This window comes from Notamacropus eugenii, chromosome 2, assembly GCF_028372415.1.
Source record: "Notamacropus eugenii isolate mMacEug1 chromosome 2, mMacEug1.pri_v2, whole genome shotgun sequence".
NCBI lineage: Eukaryota > Metazoa > Chordata > Mammalia > Diprotodontia > Macropodidae > Notamacropus > Notamacropus eugenii.
Genome location: NC_092873.1, coordinates 340,035,012 through 340,051,392, shown reverse-complemented (window position 1 = coordinate 340,051,392; position 16,381 = coordinate 340,035,012). Strand labels below are relative to the sequence as shown.

Sequence of the window (16,381 nt, the reverse complement as noted above, 5' to 3'; positions counted from 1 at the left end):
ACTGTCTCTTTGGCTTTCATTAAGTTTTCTGTTTAAGAAACAAATTGGGGGCAGCTAGTCAGGAGGACCTGAATTCAAATCCTGCCTCAGACACTTACTGACTGTGTGACCATGGGCAAGATGCTTAACCCCAATAGTGTGTGTGTGTGTGTGTGTATGTGTGTGTGTGTGTGAGAGAGAGAGAGAGAGAGAGAGAGAGAGAGAGAGAGAGAGAGAGAAGAGTTTTGTTTCGCTTTGTTTTTTAATTCAGGTGAAACAAAAGGTTCAAATTATGATACTACCAAAATATTATTTCTTAATATTTCATATAGGGTTATTTCTAAGTTTTTCCAAGGTTCAACTCCCTCTTTAATTAATATTAATAATATTTTATTATTAACATAATCATTATATTGTTAATATCATATTGTTAAATCATTGATATTAAAAATTCTTAGAAGAAACGATAACAGAGTAATAGGTAGAGGAGGAGATAGGTGGTGCAGTGGATTGAACACCAACCCTGCAGTCAAATCCAGCCTCAAACATTTTACCAGCTGTGTGACCTTGGGCAAGTCACTGTGTGACCTTGGGCAAGTCACTTAACCCTGATTGTCTCCAAATAAAAGGAAGGAAGGAAGGGAGAGAGGGAGGGAGGGAAGAAGGGAGGGAGGGCAGGAGGGAGGAAGGAACCATACTGGGTTTAAATGTTCTCATTTTAAAATGTCATGTTTTATATGAATTATTCTTGACATGATTGAGGTGGTTGGAGTGTTTTAAATTAAAAACAATTTTCCCTGTGAACACCAAATTCTCTAGTGTTCTGACTGTTCTTGAATGTGGTCTATGTGTTCTCAGACCATGGAGAAGTCTTGACTGTGGTACTGAGACAAAGGCTTTGTATTCATTAGCAAAGATGGTATGAATGTTGCTGTGTTTCCAGGCAGTTTATTAAATGATAACAATAAGTTGTACTTTGTGCCCTGGGACTTTGGGGCATATGTTATTATGATTGTTAATAGTAACTGGTCATTAATAATCTTAATAATGGGCATCCATGTAAACTCAGCCAACAATATGTCAACAGAAGAATGTTGGACAAATGGCTGTCATACAAATTTGTTTATGGAAACAGATGAGATTATGATTCAGGACCAGGTCATTGCCACCAGAAGCTACATATAGATCATCCTTAAGGAGCCTGGGCTTAGTTATAAATGTCAATCATGCAGGGGAGCAGTGGAGACTGTTTAAACTAGCTATAAACATGTAGTATCCACTGAATATTTACCTGGTGGCTAAAATTATCAGAAGCTCACTACGACCTTTAGTGGACTAACAGATAGCAAATCCTAATACCACAAATATAGACCTCCAAGTATCCCAGAAAGCTCAACAATAAACTTTACTGGAACTAGACCATTATCACAGAATGAATTGTTGCCTAAAATTTCCTAGACGTAACACCAATTCACAAAAACTTAATATTTTAAAGACTGGTAGGTGGCACAATGGATAGAGTGTTGGACTTGGAGTAGCATTATCTGAATTCATACACTGCCTCAGACATTTACGAGCTATGTGACCCCAAGCAAATCACTTCCCCTCTGCCTGCCTCAATTGCCTCATCTGCAAAAATGAGGATAATAATATTATCTACCTCACAGGGTTGCTGTGGGAAATGTTGAGATAATATATATGTAAAGCATGTTTCTAATCTTAAAGCATTATATCAATTCTATCTATTATGCCACCATCGAAAATACTCATAATAATCGCTAAACTACAAGGAAACAATGTATAGATCTGGACAAGGAGACCAAAACCATATAGGAACAAGGGGAGGTGTATATCATGCCTGTGGTCCTGTCTGCTACTGGAGTGTGGGATGCTTTTAGTCATCCAATAGAAGATGAGCTTATATTCTCATATGTATCTGGAGAGTAACTCATAGGCTATTGAACATTCAGGAATAATAGCCAGGTAGCAGTTTGTCCCAGGGTCATTTCTACGCAAACCCCATCAAAAAAGAGATGGAAATAACAGTAATACTAACAGTCAGCATTTCTATAGCTCTTTAAAGTTTGCAAAGTACTTTACAGACATTATCTCATGTAAATCTCCCAGCAACCTTGGATGACAGGTGTGATTATTATTACCATTTCAGAGATGAAGAAACTGGAGACAGAGGTGAAGTGACTTGCCCAGGGTCACTTGGCTAGTAAGTGTCTGAGGTCAGATTTGAACTAAAGTCTTCCTGATATCTTCTAGTCTTCCTCTGATGCCTCATTTGGTGGGGAGGTGACCTTGAGCTCTTGAATGTAACACAGTGACCAAGCTGAAACAGCTTTGAGTATCAGCCCAGTGAAAGGCTGTATGATTTCTAGGCCTCATTTCAGCAAAGGCCAGAGAGGCTCTTCAGCAGCCATTTTGCTGCAGAGTCAAAGGATCCTGAGATTTAAAGCTAGAAAAGACCATTTTGTTGTCACTGTTCAGTCATTTTAATTGTGTCCAACTCTTCATGACCCCATCTGGAATTTTCTTAACAGAGATACTGGAGTGGTTTGCCATTTCCTTCTCCAGTTCATTTTTACAGATGAGGAAACTGAAGCAAAGAGGGTTAAGTGACTTGGCCTAGGGTCACACACACAGCCAGTGTCAGAGGCCAGATTTGAACTCCTGAAGATAAGTCCTCCTGACTCCAGGCCTAGCACTCTATGCACTATGGTACCACCTGGCTGCCCACATAACACTTTAAGATTTAGCAAATGCTTAACACACATTATCTCATTAGATCCTCATTATAACCTGTGTGGCAAGTGGGGCAAAAATATATCCATTTTATGGATGAGAGAGTTTAAGTGTCTTGCCCAAAGTCACTCAAGTAGTAAAAATGGTGGAGCCAGTATTTGAACCCAGATGTCCTGAGGCCAGAATGTTCTCCTCTTTATAATACCATTATACATTACATGTTATAATCTCCATCATAATATAGGTTCCTCTAAGACTTCCCATTTACATTTTTAAAGTTTTTTTCTATCCGTTTAGCTCATTTTATCTTTTATCTTATCTTAGAGACTGTTATCTTATGTTGCAGGTAAGGAAACTGAGTTCCAGGCTTTTGTCCATGATTGGACATTAGTGCATTAGTGGGGAAATCAAATGCTTGGTTATAGCAACAACCTTCTCTCCCCAGCAGGCCTGTAGGCCACTCCCTAGGGGATCAGCCCCTCCACCACACCCCCTGCCAACTCTTGTGTCCTTCTCACTTAGACTCAGAACCGTGGACAGCGCATGAAGGAGGGTGCCCACATCAACCTGTCCCTGCTGGCCTTGGGGAACTGCATCAACGCTCTCAGTGACAAGGGGAATAATAAGTATATTAACTACAGAGACAGCAAACTCACCCGGCTCCTCAAGGTACCACCTGAAGCCATGATGTGGCAGGGACCTGGAGGGACAGGAGCCCAGTCTACAGAAGATGCTGGGTTATGTCAAAGGAAACTGAATCTCATGGCTGGCAATGTTAGCTGTTTGCTCATTCATAACACTCAGGGAGTTTTTAAGGCACCTTTTAGGAGTTGCAAGGAGAACAACGGAGGGGCATTATGCTATAGTGTACAGAGAGATAGCCTCAGAGCCAGGGAGAACTGGGTTCAAGTCCCACAAAGTTCAAATCTGATCATGACTGGCTGTGTGACTCTGAGCAAATTATTTCACCTCTCAGTGTTCTAGGCAACTCACTAATAGTAAAAATTGCAAAGAAGGTGCCAGTCTACCTTCCTAGAGGTGGTTTCTTCAACTGGGGACTCCTTATACTCAAGAAATCTCAGAACCAGTCCTGAATCCTAAAGACAAAGGTACACCTTATGGCCCAGGGAAATATTCACAAGATCATAGAATTCAGAGCTGAAAGGTATGTTAGGGATTCCCTAGTCCAACTTTCTCATTTTGTAGATGGGGGATCAAAGCCCCAAAGTGGAAGAATCATAGGTTTTTTTGTTGTTTTTTTTTTAATTACAAAGGGCACTTCTTAGCCATATAGCCAGTCAATTAAAACAGAAAGAAATTCTCATTTAAGAACTTGGACAAGAAAGGTGAGGGAGGAAGGAGGAAGGAAGTAGAGTCCAGGAGAGTCCAAAGATCATAGAAAAGAGCTGGATTGGCAGCTACTTCTCTAGCAAGGGAGCTGATTCTAAAGCTCTCAATAGAGGACTGATCAGCTTGATAAATACTTGAGGATATATGGTAGTGGGGGTCAGGGGAAGGTGGGGAGTGGCAAGGGTTGAGACTCACATATTGGAGAAACCAGGTGTGGATGCTTGCTCACATCTGGAAGGATTCGATAAGATATGTTGGTTGACCAGCTAACCAGGTCCTCTCTTTCACCCTCTATGTAGGATTCCCTTGGGGGCAACAGTAGAACAGTGATGATTGCCCACATCAGCCCTGCAAGCAGTGCATTTGAGGAGTCAAGAAACACCCTCACTTATGCTGGTCGGGCGAGGAATATCAAGACTAGGGTGAGATACAGTCACTTGACCATTCCCAAGGTCATGTTCCTTGCTTATGTTCCCTGACCCATTGACCTCCCTGACCATTCCCCTTCCTGCTGAATATCCCTGGTATCAGCCACTGACTCTTTGGCACCATCCCCAGTCCTTGGATCTGATCTTATTCTTTCCCATTCTTTCAGTCATACTCCCTGGATACTTCTCAGAAGTTAGTGATCAGTGCTTTCATTCACCACTGAAAGTGAGAAACTTTCTCTTTCTGACTTCTTTCCCTTCTGAATGTTTCCCCCCCTTTCCACTGTCTCTCTTTCCCTTTCCTTCTCTTCTTCTCATTATTGCTTCCTTGTTTTCTTCCCTCTATAACAAATGTTTAGTGTATAGAGTTTTGGTCTCCTCTCTGTGCTCCCTCTTTGTTGATCTCATCAGCTGACATAGGATTCAAGTATCATCCCTCTGTAGATGACTCCTAAATCTATATTTCCAGCTCTCAGTCTTGCATTTCCAACTACCTGTTCTGCATCTCCACCTGGATGTCCAATGGGCATCTCAGACTCAGCATATACAAAATAGAACTCATCTTTCCATCTAAACTCAAACCCTTCTCCTAACTTTTCCATTTCTAACCATGACACCACCATTCTTAAAATTATTCAGGTTTACAACCTAAGAGTCATCCTTGATTCTTTACTCTCCTACACACACACACACAAACCCCCAACAATATTATTTCATAGGTTCCCAAAGTGGGTGATACCATCCCTGGGGGGCACTTGAACAATCCAGGAGGTGGTAGTAGCCTCAGGTACAATTTTGGGGCATTGAATAAAAATAAGGGGGTGATGAAAGCATAAGGAAAGGAGAGAAGATAAAATTTTGAAAAACTGCCTGTACATGTTTCATCTGTTGTGTAACAGTCTATTTAAGTCATAGTGATTACATTATTTTCCAAATAAATACACAGAATGCAAGTTATGAATGATCAGTGGTTGAGTCTGCCAACAGGTCTTAACAAGCAAGTGTTGATAGACGAACTTGTGGGGAAGTTCAACATGCACTGGCAGGAATATGTACGTTTATTGATGTGTTTAAAATATGATACTGTAAGGTTACATGACATCATAGTGGATCATCAAAATTTCAATGCAGGAGAAAAACATTAATTTGCAATAAATTTATTAAATTTAAGACGGATCATTCTTTTTAAAAATATTTTATGTTTTTTGAAATGACACAAATTTCAAAACAAGTTAAATGATTAAAGAAAGTAGATTTTTTAAGGGTTACTGAGCAATTTTTTTTAAAGGGGCAATAGGCCAAATGAGTTTGGGAACCTCTGATTTAAATAGCTATCAAGTCTTACTTGATTTCACCTCCTTTAACATCTGATGTTCATCCCTTTCTCTCTATTGGTACCACCACTAGTCAAGGCACTCATTGCCTTTCTCCTATACCATTATAACAGTTTCTTGATTTGCTGACTTCTATCCAGTCTCTTGGGGCAACTAGAGGGTACACTGTATAGAGCTCTGAGCCTAGAGTCAGGAAGACCCTAGTTCAAATGTGATCTCAGACACTTAGTACCTGTGTGGCCCTGGGCAAGTCACTTTATCCTGTTTGCCTCCATTTCCTCATATGTAAAAATCCTTAGAGAAGGAAATGGGAAACTATTCCAGTATCTTTGCCAAAAAACCCCAAAATGGGGTCACAAAGAGTCAGACAAGACTGAAATGACTGAACACAAACAATCCAGTCTCTTTCCTGTGTAACCAATCATCCAGAAAGCTAGCAAATTAATTCATAGTCCTAAAGCACAAAGCTTGAGAAGCTCCAATGACTTCCATTTGTCCTTAGGATAAAATGTAATATCCTTCTGTAAGGCATTTAAAGCCTTTGCATGGTATAGCTCCAGCCCATCTTTCCAGGTAGATTTCCCATCACTCCCTGTTACCCATTCTATACCCTGGCCAGACTGGCCTATGTTCCCTGGACCCAACATTCTGATGCCTCTCACTGGCTGTTCCCCATACCTGGAATGTTCTCCTCATTCACTCCTTTCTCTTAGAACACTTCACTCTCTTAAGGGTTCCCTCCTTTAGGAGACATTTCCTAATTCTCCAGTTGTTCATTACTGATTTCTTGCCAAATGACTGGGTCCTTCTTTTCTATATATCCTCTGTCCTTCTCTGTGAATGTGTTATATCCCCCTGTTAGGATGTGAGCTCCTTGAAGGCAGGAATTGTCTCACTTTTGTATTTTTATCCTTGATGCCAAGCACAGTATCACAGATGATTAAGAAATACTTGTTGGTTGGTTGATTATGTACTATGAGCCAATCAATGAACAAGTATTTGTTAAGGGCATGTTATGTACCAGACACTTGACTTATCTTTGGGGATTCAGAGATAAAAGTGAAACAGTTTCTGCCCTTATGGAACTTACCTTCTGATGGAGGAGTAACATGTATACCACTGATATAAAATGAGTACAAAGCAGTTTTAGAAAGGAGAAATTAGCATCTGGGACCCAAGAAAGGGGAAATGCAGAAGCTGACACTTGAGCTGAATCTTGAGAGAAACTTGGGGTTTCAAGAGGCAGAGGTGAGGAAGAAGGACATTCCAGGCATGGGGGAAGCAAGGGCAAAACCACAGAAGTAGGATGAAGAGTGTCTAGCATGTGGAATAATGGGTAGGGCTTATCACAAAGTATGAGGAGAGGAGTGAAGTATAAGACTGGAAAGGAGATATAGAGGGAGGCTGGAAAGATAGATTGGCATCAAATTGTAAAGAGCCTTAATTTCCAAACAGAGTTTATATTTGGTACCAGATAAAGAGCCACTGGAGTTTGATGATCAGGGAGGTGACATAATCAGTCCTGCAGTTTAGGTAAAGTCACTTTGACAGATGTGTGGAGGACAGACTAGAGTATGGAGAGAAGCTTAACTCAGGAGTCCAAATAGGAAGCTCTTGCTGGTTGGTTGTTGTCCTTCATTCTCAAAGAGGACCAAATTGACATCACTATGCTAGAGTCAAGGTAAAATGTGTCTGACTCTGACTGATAAGACCATTATGAGCTTGGATTGTTCTACCACATGTCAGGCACAAATAGTCCATGTGAGGAAGCTGAGGGAGATGGAATGAGGACCTAAATGAGTGTGGCACCCCTCAGGGTAGAAAGGAGGAGATGGTTGTTGTCCTTCATTCTTGAAGATGACCAAAATGACATCACTACATTGGGGTCAAAGTACAGTGTGTCTGACTGTGGCTGATCTAATACAAGCTTAGAAGGCTGTCCCATAGGCTGGGCACAAATAGTCCTTGTGAACATCTGGAGTGGTGACAGCTCTAATTTTGTGCACCTCAGGAGAGGAGGAGAAATATACCAAACATGTCATGAAAGTAGAAAAGACAGGATTTGGCAACTGTTTGAGTGTCTGTGGAGTGAATGAGACTGAGTAGAAGATGTATATAAGGCACAATTCCTGCCCTCAAGTAGGTTGAAATCCAAAAAGAGAATTAACATGCAAAGTGCTTTGGAAATTTAAAGTATTATAGAAATGCTAGCTACTCTTATTATTTTACAAAGGAGTAAGTGGAGGCTCAGAAACGTGAATTCACTCACTTGTCATTTAGCTAATAAAGATCAGAGCCAAGATTTGAACCCAGGTCTCCTGACTCCCATTACAAACCAGGAGGAATTCAAGAGTCAGTAGAAAGAGAGAATCAGCAGATCTGGTGACCCATGGGCTATGGAGGACAAAGGAGAGGGAAGAGGTAAAGACGATTCAGAGTCACTCCCATCCCCCCCTTGACTCTGACTTCTCTTCCCATCAACCCCAGGTGAAACAGAACCTGCTGAATGCCTCATACCACATTTCTCAGTGCACCAACATCATCTCTGACCTGCGCAGTGAGAATCAGCGCCTCAAGTGCAAAATTGATGGGCAGGGTGGACGGGGCCAGGGCTGGAACCCGGGCAAGCAGGGAGACATTCGCCAGATCCAAGGTGGGTACCTAGGGGCATGAAGGTGGTACTGTCTGTCTGGTTTTCTTCAGTCACCTATCAGTAGTCTTGGCTCAGTATAGCTCTTGGGGAGCCCCTGGACAGAGGGAGCACATTCCACCCCAAAGACAGCTACTTTCTAGCTAAGCTTTTCCTTTTCACCACTGCCCATGCATTCCCATTATTTGGCTTGAGTAATGACAACAATAATAAAGCTATTGTTTTCAAAGAGCTTCTAGATCTGCAAAACACATCAAATTACTCTCTCATTTGGCCCCACAACTATGCTGTGGGTTAGGTACCACCAAGATTATTGGACCCATTTTACAGATGCAGAAGGTGAAACCACATAGTTGGGTAGCCCAGTGGCTGAAGCACTCCTTTAGATTTGTTTTGGAATCCCTCCTCATATACACTTACTAGCTTTGTGACCCTGAGCAATCGTTCAACCTCAGTCTACCTCATTATCTGCATCTTTAAATTGGGAATAATAACAGCACCTACCTCCCAGAATTCTCATGAGGAAAAAATGAGATATTTGCATAAAGATTTTGCAAACCCTGAGTGTTATATAAAGGTTAGTTAGGAGGTGGAGCAGACATAGCAGTAGTAGTAATGGGGATGGGATCTACTCCCTCAAAAGGAAAAGACCATGTCTTTGGGATCTGGACCTAGAAAAGAAAAAGCCTCTGGACTTTCCCCCATGGCCCAAGTCCTGAGCATTCACCTTGGGGATCTGGTCCTTCTCTGTTACCTCCCAGTCACCCCAGACTACTTGACCATTCCTACATCCTTCCCACAGTCTTTCTATATATAAGGTCCATCTTGCCCCGCATTAAATGCTCAAATTTCCTTACAAGTCTGTCCAATGAATGCTCAGATTTTTAAAATGGCCACTTAGTGTGGATTTTTAGAATCTCTCCCACCCTGACCGGTGTTCCAATAAACCTTTAGTAGAAAGAAGGATTGAGTTAAATTCATTTGAGACAGGACCCATGCATCATTTGCCCTTGAAATTAGAGTTTCAGCACCCTTAAACTTCAACAGTAGTAGTAATGGTATTAAACTCAGAGGCTAGGTGACTTGATGATTACTTACGGCCCAAAGCAGAATCACAATTGCAGATTCAGTAGAAGCCTCTGTATATACATGATGCAGTGCTGAGCCATTGTCAGAGGTAGAACAGGAAGAAAGTAGAAATCATTTAGCCCAACCCCTTCATGTTACGTGTCCTGAGTAGTTAAATGACTTCCAATCTTGAGAGATCAGCTTGGATGAAGGCAAAGATAACATGCCACAAATTGATGCCACAAAGCTGGTAGGGTCAGTTAACATGCTGGATGATGGAGTCAGAATCCAGAAAGAGTTCAGAAGGCTACAAAGTGAGTCAAGCTCTAATGACATTTAATAGCATTGATAGAAGGACATATCCAGGGCTCAGAAAATCAATTCTACTTGTACAGGATGAAGAAATTCCTGTGGGAAAAAAGTTCTCAGAGTATTTTAAAGTAGACTCCAAGCTTAATATAAATTGAAGCCTGTCTACTGCCCTACCCAGGGAAAGTACCAATCAGGGCAAGTTTCTAACCTGGGAGTTGGAAAGGGTCAAAGTAGAACATATGCTAGATACCCTCTACTGGTATTAGGAATAAGGACAGCAATAATAACTTGGTAATGTTTTCACAATTTGCAAAACGTATTACCAAATCAGACAATATGTATAAAGTGCTTTGCAAGGGGTAATGGCAAACCCTGCCTGATGCTGGGCTATAGAGGACTTGGATTCAGGACAAGGTGGGGATACTCCCATGGTTTGGTCAGATCACATCTGGAGAATGCCAGCAGAGGGCACTGTGTCCATAGGAGGGCAAACAATGGGAAAGGCACTGGAGATCTTGAGTATCTTTTAGACTCAACCAGTCAGAATGCCAGGGACTGTGCCAAGTGCTGAGGATGTAACAAAAGCCTCCATTCCCTTCTGCCATTCAAAAAAAAGGAACCCCAGATATTTAAGCTGGAAAAGAGAAGGCTCAAGAGGAACATGCCTGTTGCCTTTAGCCATTGAAGGGTTGCCCAATAGGAAGAGGATGCAATTTGTTATAATTGGTCCCAGAGGCAACCACAAGGAGCAGTAGGGTTAGAAATTGCCAAAAGTTCAGACTTCTGCTCAATGATTAGAAGAGGGATGGAGACTAGAGCTGTGATTTCAATGATGTAAGGAATTCCCAGATGAGGGACCTCTCTCTACCAATACAGGTAGCATCTTCTCTGACTTACAATCTTATCAAGTTGCCTACAGCCCTAAGAGGTTCAATGGCATGCCCAACATCTCGTAGCCAGTATGTCTCAAAGGTTCAACTCAAACTCAGGTCTTCCTAACTTGGAAGTCAATTCTGTATCCCATACATCATGGCTACCTCTCTTTGCAGGGAGCTCAAAATCAATGGGTTCCCTGTTATTGGAAGGGTTTCAGAAGGAGTCTGGATAACCACTAGTTGGTATTATTGATAAGGGGATTGCTGTTCTGGTGCAGGAAGACCTGAGTTCAAATCCAACCTCAGACATTAACTGTGTGACTCTGAGCAAGTCACTTAATCTCTGCTTCAATTTTCTCACCTGTAAAATGAAGATAATAATGGTACACACACACACACACACACACACACACACACACACACACACACACACACCATAGTTGTTGTGAGGATGAATGAGATAACAATTATAAAGGTTTTAGCTCAGTGCCTGGCACATGGAAAGGACCACACAAAGGTTAGTTATTATTACCATTAGACCTCTGAGGTCCACCTCAGAGCCATAGCTAGCAACTTTGGTGTCCCAGACAAACAGGTGAGAGTCTGGGGCTAGGGCAGGGAAATGATAGAAGTGGGATTTGAACCTGTAACTTCTACCTCACAGGAAGATCCAACCCTCCCCTTTTACCAATGAGGAAACTAGGACCTAGGGAGGGGAGGTAACTTGCCAAGACCATGCAGGTTGTAAGTAGCAGGGCCAGGATTCAAACCCACATCTTCTGACTCCCAACTCAGTGCTCTTCCTCTGATGTTGCACTGCCTGGCATGATGAGGGCAGAGAAAGGAGACACTACATTTGGAAATACCCAAGCCACAAACCAGAGTCACATAAACCTATAATAAATTAGAGCTGTCCAAAGGTCCTTATAGATGGTCTAGGGATGGAGAAGCAGGGAGACAGGAGGGCTGGGAGGGGTGGGAGTGGTGGGAGTCACCCTGTCAGTTAATGGAGAAAGTCTTCTTGTAAATTGGGAGCCCTCTTGCAGGGGGGAGTGGCTTGAGAAGGGAAGGGGCGGCTCCAGGTGTGTAGGGAGAGGGAGGGAGGGGCTCTCCCTGGGCTCTGCTGACTCAGGCTCCTTCCTCCTTGTGTCTGGGGCAGCTGAGGTCCAGCTTCACAGGTCCCAGTTTGAGCAGCTGCAGATGGGCCAGCTGCGGGGGCAGCTCATCAGTGCCTTTCAGGACCAGATGGACGCCCACAAGCTCCTGCTGGAATTGGAGAGCCACTCCATGGAGATCCAGATGGATACTTCCCGCCACCTGCTCACTATTGCTGAGTAAGCATACCCCCACGTTCTAGCCCCTGGCACTTCTCATAGACCTGTCAGCACGCCCCCCTCTCCCTTCCCCCCCATTCCACCCCTCAGACCTCTGGCGTGAATCTCCACGTCTCTTGTGGCCCAGTTGTCCTATGTACATTTATGTATGCCCTCATACCCTGTATCTCCCTGGGGGGGCTGTTCTGGGGCAGCTGGGAGCAGGAGAAGTGTCGCCGCACCCTCAAGTGGCAGGAGGAACAACGGAAGGAATCCTATAGTAAGGATGGCATTGAGAAGGATACAGACACTGGTGAGGAGCAGCCTGATACCTTGGAGCCTCCAGAGGTGACCTCAGCCCGAGAGAGCATTGCTACCCTGGTCAAGGAGCAGAAGAAACTCCGAAAGCAGAAGGTGGTCAGAGGATTGGGGAAAGGAGGGAGGAACTCTGAGGGCAGTTTCTCTGGGGCACAGACAACACAGGGACCAGTTCCAGGCCTTACTGTCACAGGGACCAGTTCCAGGCCTTACTGTGTGATGGGCAGAAATCTCCCCAGAGGTAACCTATAGGATGGTCCCTGGAAGAGGCTAGATATTACTGGCCTAAAGGGTGTGTGACCTGGAGGAGTCTGGTAGGGTAGTCCTTGAAAGGCTAGCCCTGCTCCTAGCCCTAAAATCCTAAGGCATGGCTTTTGTTTCAACCCAAATGGAGTATAGGATAGGTATCCAAAGAGGTTGCTTATTAAGGATTGAAATAGAGGAATGCGTCCCTTCAGGACAATTCTTTCCCTCTTTGACACTACTCTCCCCTCACTTCTGGTCCTGGGTCCCATAGGTGAAACTGGAGCAGAGATGCTGGGATCTGAGAACCCAGTGCCAGAGGCTAGAGGAGATGCTGCCACGTTGTATTGGTTCCGAGGAGCAGCGGGAAATCCTGAGTTTACTGGGTCGAGTTCATGAGCTAGAAATGGAAAAGACTGAGATGCAGTCCAATGCTCTGATCTACCGTCAGGCCATGCGTCGCCTGCAACGGCACTGGGGCCTCTGTGATGAGATCTTCCAGAGCCAAAGACAGATTATCAATGGTATGATCTTTACCCCATCTTACAGGCTATTTACACATGGTTTTCCCCCTAACTCTAACCACTGGAGCCATGAGTACGTCCTGGACCCCTGGTTCTCTGGTTCCCTCCCCACATCAGAGCTTCTAGTCCTTGCCCCTACTCCCTCAAGTCTCCCACCATTCTGAAGGCTCCAGTTCTTGAATCCATGGACCTGGACAGAAGCAGTATTTCTACTGCTCCTGTTTTCTGCCTCTCCCTGAGCACCAAGGCTTGGAGGCTGGAGCTTGGGGTGCTAAGAGAACTCCTCCCTGGCAGATAACAACCTGTCTGTCCCTCATCACCTGGAACAGCTGTATGAGCTCTACCAGAGGGAGTTAGAAGAGGGACATCTGGATCGAATGGCCATTGTGGACCAAGCAGCCTCCAGGGCGCTGCAGGTGTGTGGGAGTATCACTAGGGGTGGGGTGGTGGTTGAAGAGGAGAAGAAATCATATGGGTAACCAAGGAGATGCAAGCAGGTGCTCTGAGGGGATGAGGGAGGAGGGGACCAGCTGCCTGACAGCTTGAGGAGCAAGTTGTAGGCTCCCTAAGAAATGAACTGGCTGACTCTGGCCCCAATATCCTTTCAAGTAGGTTTCCTATTTCCCCTCCTTGCATTAGTGCACAGTGCTAGAAGTTCCTGAGCCTCTCCCCTCCTCTGGTGAATCACCCCAGGGTTAAGGGTGAGGGGGCTTGTTTTAACTTGTCTTCTGTTGAGAGTTTGAAGAATTCAGGTGTAAGATCAGATGCCTGATGGGGGCCCAGGGGGTCAGGTCAGCAGGCAGAGTGTCCAGGAGCTCAGATCACTCCTGGGATGTCCCCAATCCCCGACCCTAGCAAAGTACAAATTAAGACCTATTCCTGTCTTCCCAGGGGAGGAGAGGAGAGCAGCAGAATATGTCCTTAACATCCTGCAACAGAATTATAATAACAAAAACAATTGCACATATATGTAATCTTTAACAGTTTGCAAAGTCCCTCACCGACTGTGCTAATATGTGTGGTCCATTGGAATATTCTGGAGTGCTATGTATATATGAGTCCCATCATCATCATCATTATTACAGGACCCTAGGCACATGCCCCATTACCCTTGGAAGAGGCCAAGCCCACTCAGAAGAAAACCTGGCATGCATGGTTTTAAAGCTGCTAGTCGACTCCTGCTACACCTTTCCCTGGGCCAGGTCTCCTCACTTTGTGTCTCTCCCCTCACCACCCAGGAGATTTCATTGCCCAGAATCTCCCCAGGCCCTGGAGAGATCACCTTGGCCCAAGATTCAGATCAGGAGAGTGTGAAGACTCTGGGCTCTGAGCCCCAGCTGGTGGGGCAGAAGGAACGGCGGAAGAGCAAACTGCCACCTCTTGTGGTAGGGGACCTTGAGAGGTGAGTTTGGAGATCCCAGCCCTGTAGAGTGGGCAAAGGGGAGTGGCCAAGGCTAGGTGGTGACACCTAAGGCTAGAGGGAGGCCTTGGATTGTCCTGCATAGAAGAAGCATGGGATGGGGAGGTAAGCCTTCCTGGATTCTAGCCATGGTTGGGTAGTGAACCTTCCTGACAATAATCCATGATTCCTTGAGCTTGGAGCTATAAGGGATGAGAAACTGTGGCTAGGGAGCCCCAACTCTTTTTCTGAATATGGTAGGAATAACAATATTTGCTTCTTCACTTCTAGCCACAGTGAGGTTAACAAGGTATTTAAGGACAGTCCCCGAGCCCTGGCCAGGCAAGGGAAGAGCTCAGCTGTGTTGACACCGCCACCCATTCAGATCAATGGCATGGTTTCCCAGGAGGTGAGACCCTAAGCATTTTGCTACTTGGCATCAGAATGAGCCCTTAGGGTCAGGGGGTCTTTAACTGCTCTCCTGACTCCTTCTTTCCCACCTGCTCTCCGTATAGGACCCACCCCAGGACAGCAGTCACATCAACTCATCCCCCAACAGCAGTGAGAACTTCCCAGAGATCCCTGTGTCCCACAAAGGTGATTTAAAACCCCACTCACCCACACCACCCCCACCAAGCACCAAGGATTCTTTAGGTCCCTTTATCTCACCAAGTTCACAGCCCTTAACTCACCTCTAATCACATCAGAGCAAAGATTCTTAACCTGTGGTCCATGGACCACAGTTTGTGGAAAGGGAAACTGTGAATTTGTTTTCTTAATATTTTAACAACTGGGTTCCAGTATAATTAGTATCCATTGTAACTCTATATATTTTATTTCACGCTTTGAAAATCATCATGAGAAGGAGTCCATAACACTCTGGAGAAAGTCATGGGTGGGAGAGTGGAGATGATTGTCCATATTCTACAAAGGGGAACATTAAAGTGAACAAGTTTTTGATTTGATTTTGAGCAGTTTGGATAGAAACAGGAATTTAAAATAGACAGCTCCTGACTCTCAGTCCCCTGTTCAGCTGAGTTAGTAAAACATGGGCCTGAAGTATGGATTTTTGGTTCTCCTTCCTCTCCCAACCCCTCACTATAGAGAAGAAGGAGATCCTGTCAGGCACCAAGAGCATTGCAGTGACAGCAGCCAGGCGGAAGTTACAGAATTTGGACCCAGAGAGGCACCAGCTGCTGGCCCCAATGATGGAGTCAAGCAGCCTATCTCTGCACTCCTTGAGTGAGGCTGATGACGTCCACAAATCACACTCACCTGCCTGTAAGTGCCCACTAAGACCCATGCTTCAGCACACGGTCAGTGAAGACAACCTGTCTCACAGCACTGGGGAGACCCCATCTCGAGTGGCCAAGCATCATGGCAATGCCCCAGGTTTCTGGCTCCAGGGACAGAAGAAGAGAATGGACAAAAAAAGAGATGAATCACTAGAAGCAAAGAATAGGAAGAGGAAATCCAGTGCCTTTGAGGTCACAGGACAAGGGGTAAGATCATAGGGACCCTGGCAGGCACACTACAGCTGACCTGTCTGGAGAAAACTGCAGACAGCCCAGCTTCCCCCTCTCCAGTTCCCTGGTCACATGTTCCACAGCCTTCTTCAGGTGGCCCAACTTGGAGGTGATGGATATTAGGGTTCTTTTGAGACAGATTCCACCTCACCCAAGGACATATGTTCAGATTCCTGGAATGGGGGCAGAGCTTTGGTAGTCTCTGGGGAAAGGATCATGAACTCCATGAGAAGTAGTCTGAACAGAATTGTTAGTAGGGAAGGGCATTCTGAGCTTTCCCGCTCTTCCCTGCATGACTATCAGGTCCTCCC

The 16,381-nt window shown here is 44.6% G+C and overlaps 1 protein-coding gene across 5 annotated transcripts in view; it reads left to right on the top strand.

The window, feature by feature from the left end:
* Positions 1–16,381, top strand: part of KIF19 (kinesin family member 19) — a 48,078-nt gene that overhangs the window by 29,852 nt on the left and 1,845 nt on the right. For all 5 annotated transcript variants that reach the window (XM_072645584.1, XM_072645586.1, XM_072645583.1 and 2 more), the window contains exons 8-18: positions 3,253–3,399; positions 4,380–4,502; positions 8,330–8,495; positions 11,907–12,081; positions 12,276–12,474; positions 12,896–13,145; positions 13,440–13,561; positions 14,384–14,547; positions 14,836–14,953; positions 15,060–15,141; positions 15,649–16,046. In XM_072645584.1, coding sequence (XP_072501685.1) covers positions 3,253–3,399; positions 4,380–4,502; positions 8,330–8,495; positions 11,907–12,081; positions 12,276–12,474; positions 12,896–13,145; positions 13,440–13,561; positions 14,384–14,547; positions 14,836–14,953; positions 15,060–15,141; positions 15,649–16,046 — 1,944 coding nt within the window. The remainder of the gene's footprint in view (positions 1–3,252; positions 3,400–4,379; positions 4,503–8,329; positions 8,496–11,906; positions 12,082–12,275; positions 12,475–12,895; positions 13,146–13,439; positions 13,562–14,383; positions 14,548–14,835; positions 14,954–15,059; positions 15,142–15,648; positions 16,047–16,381) is intronic.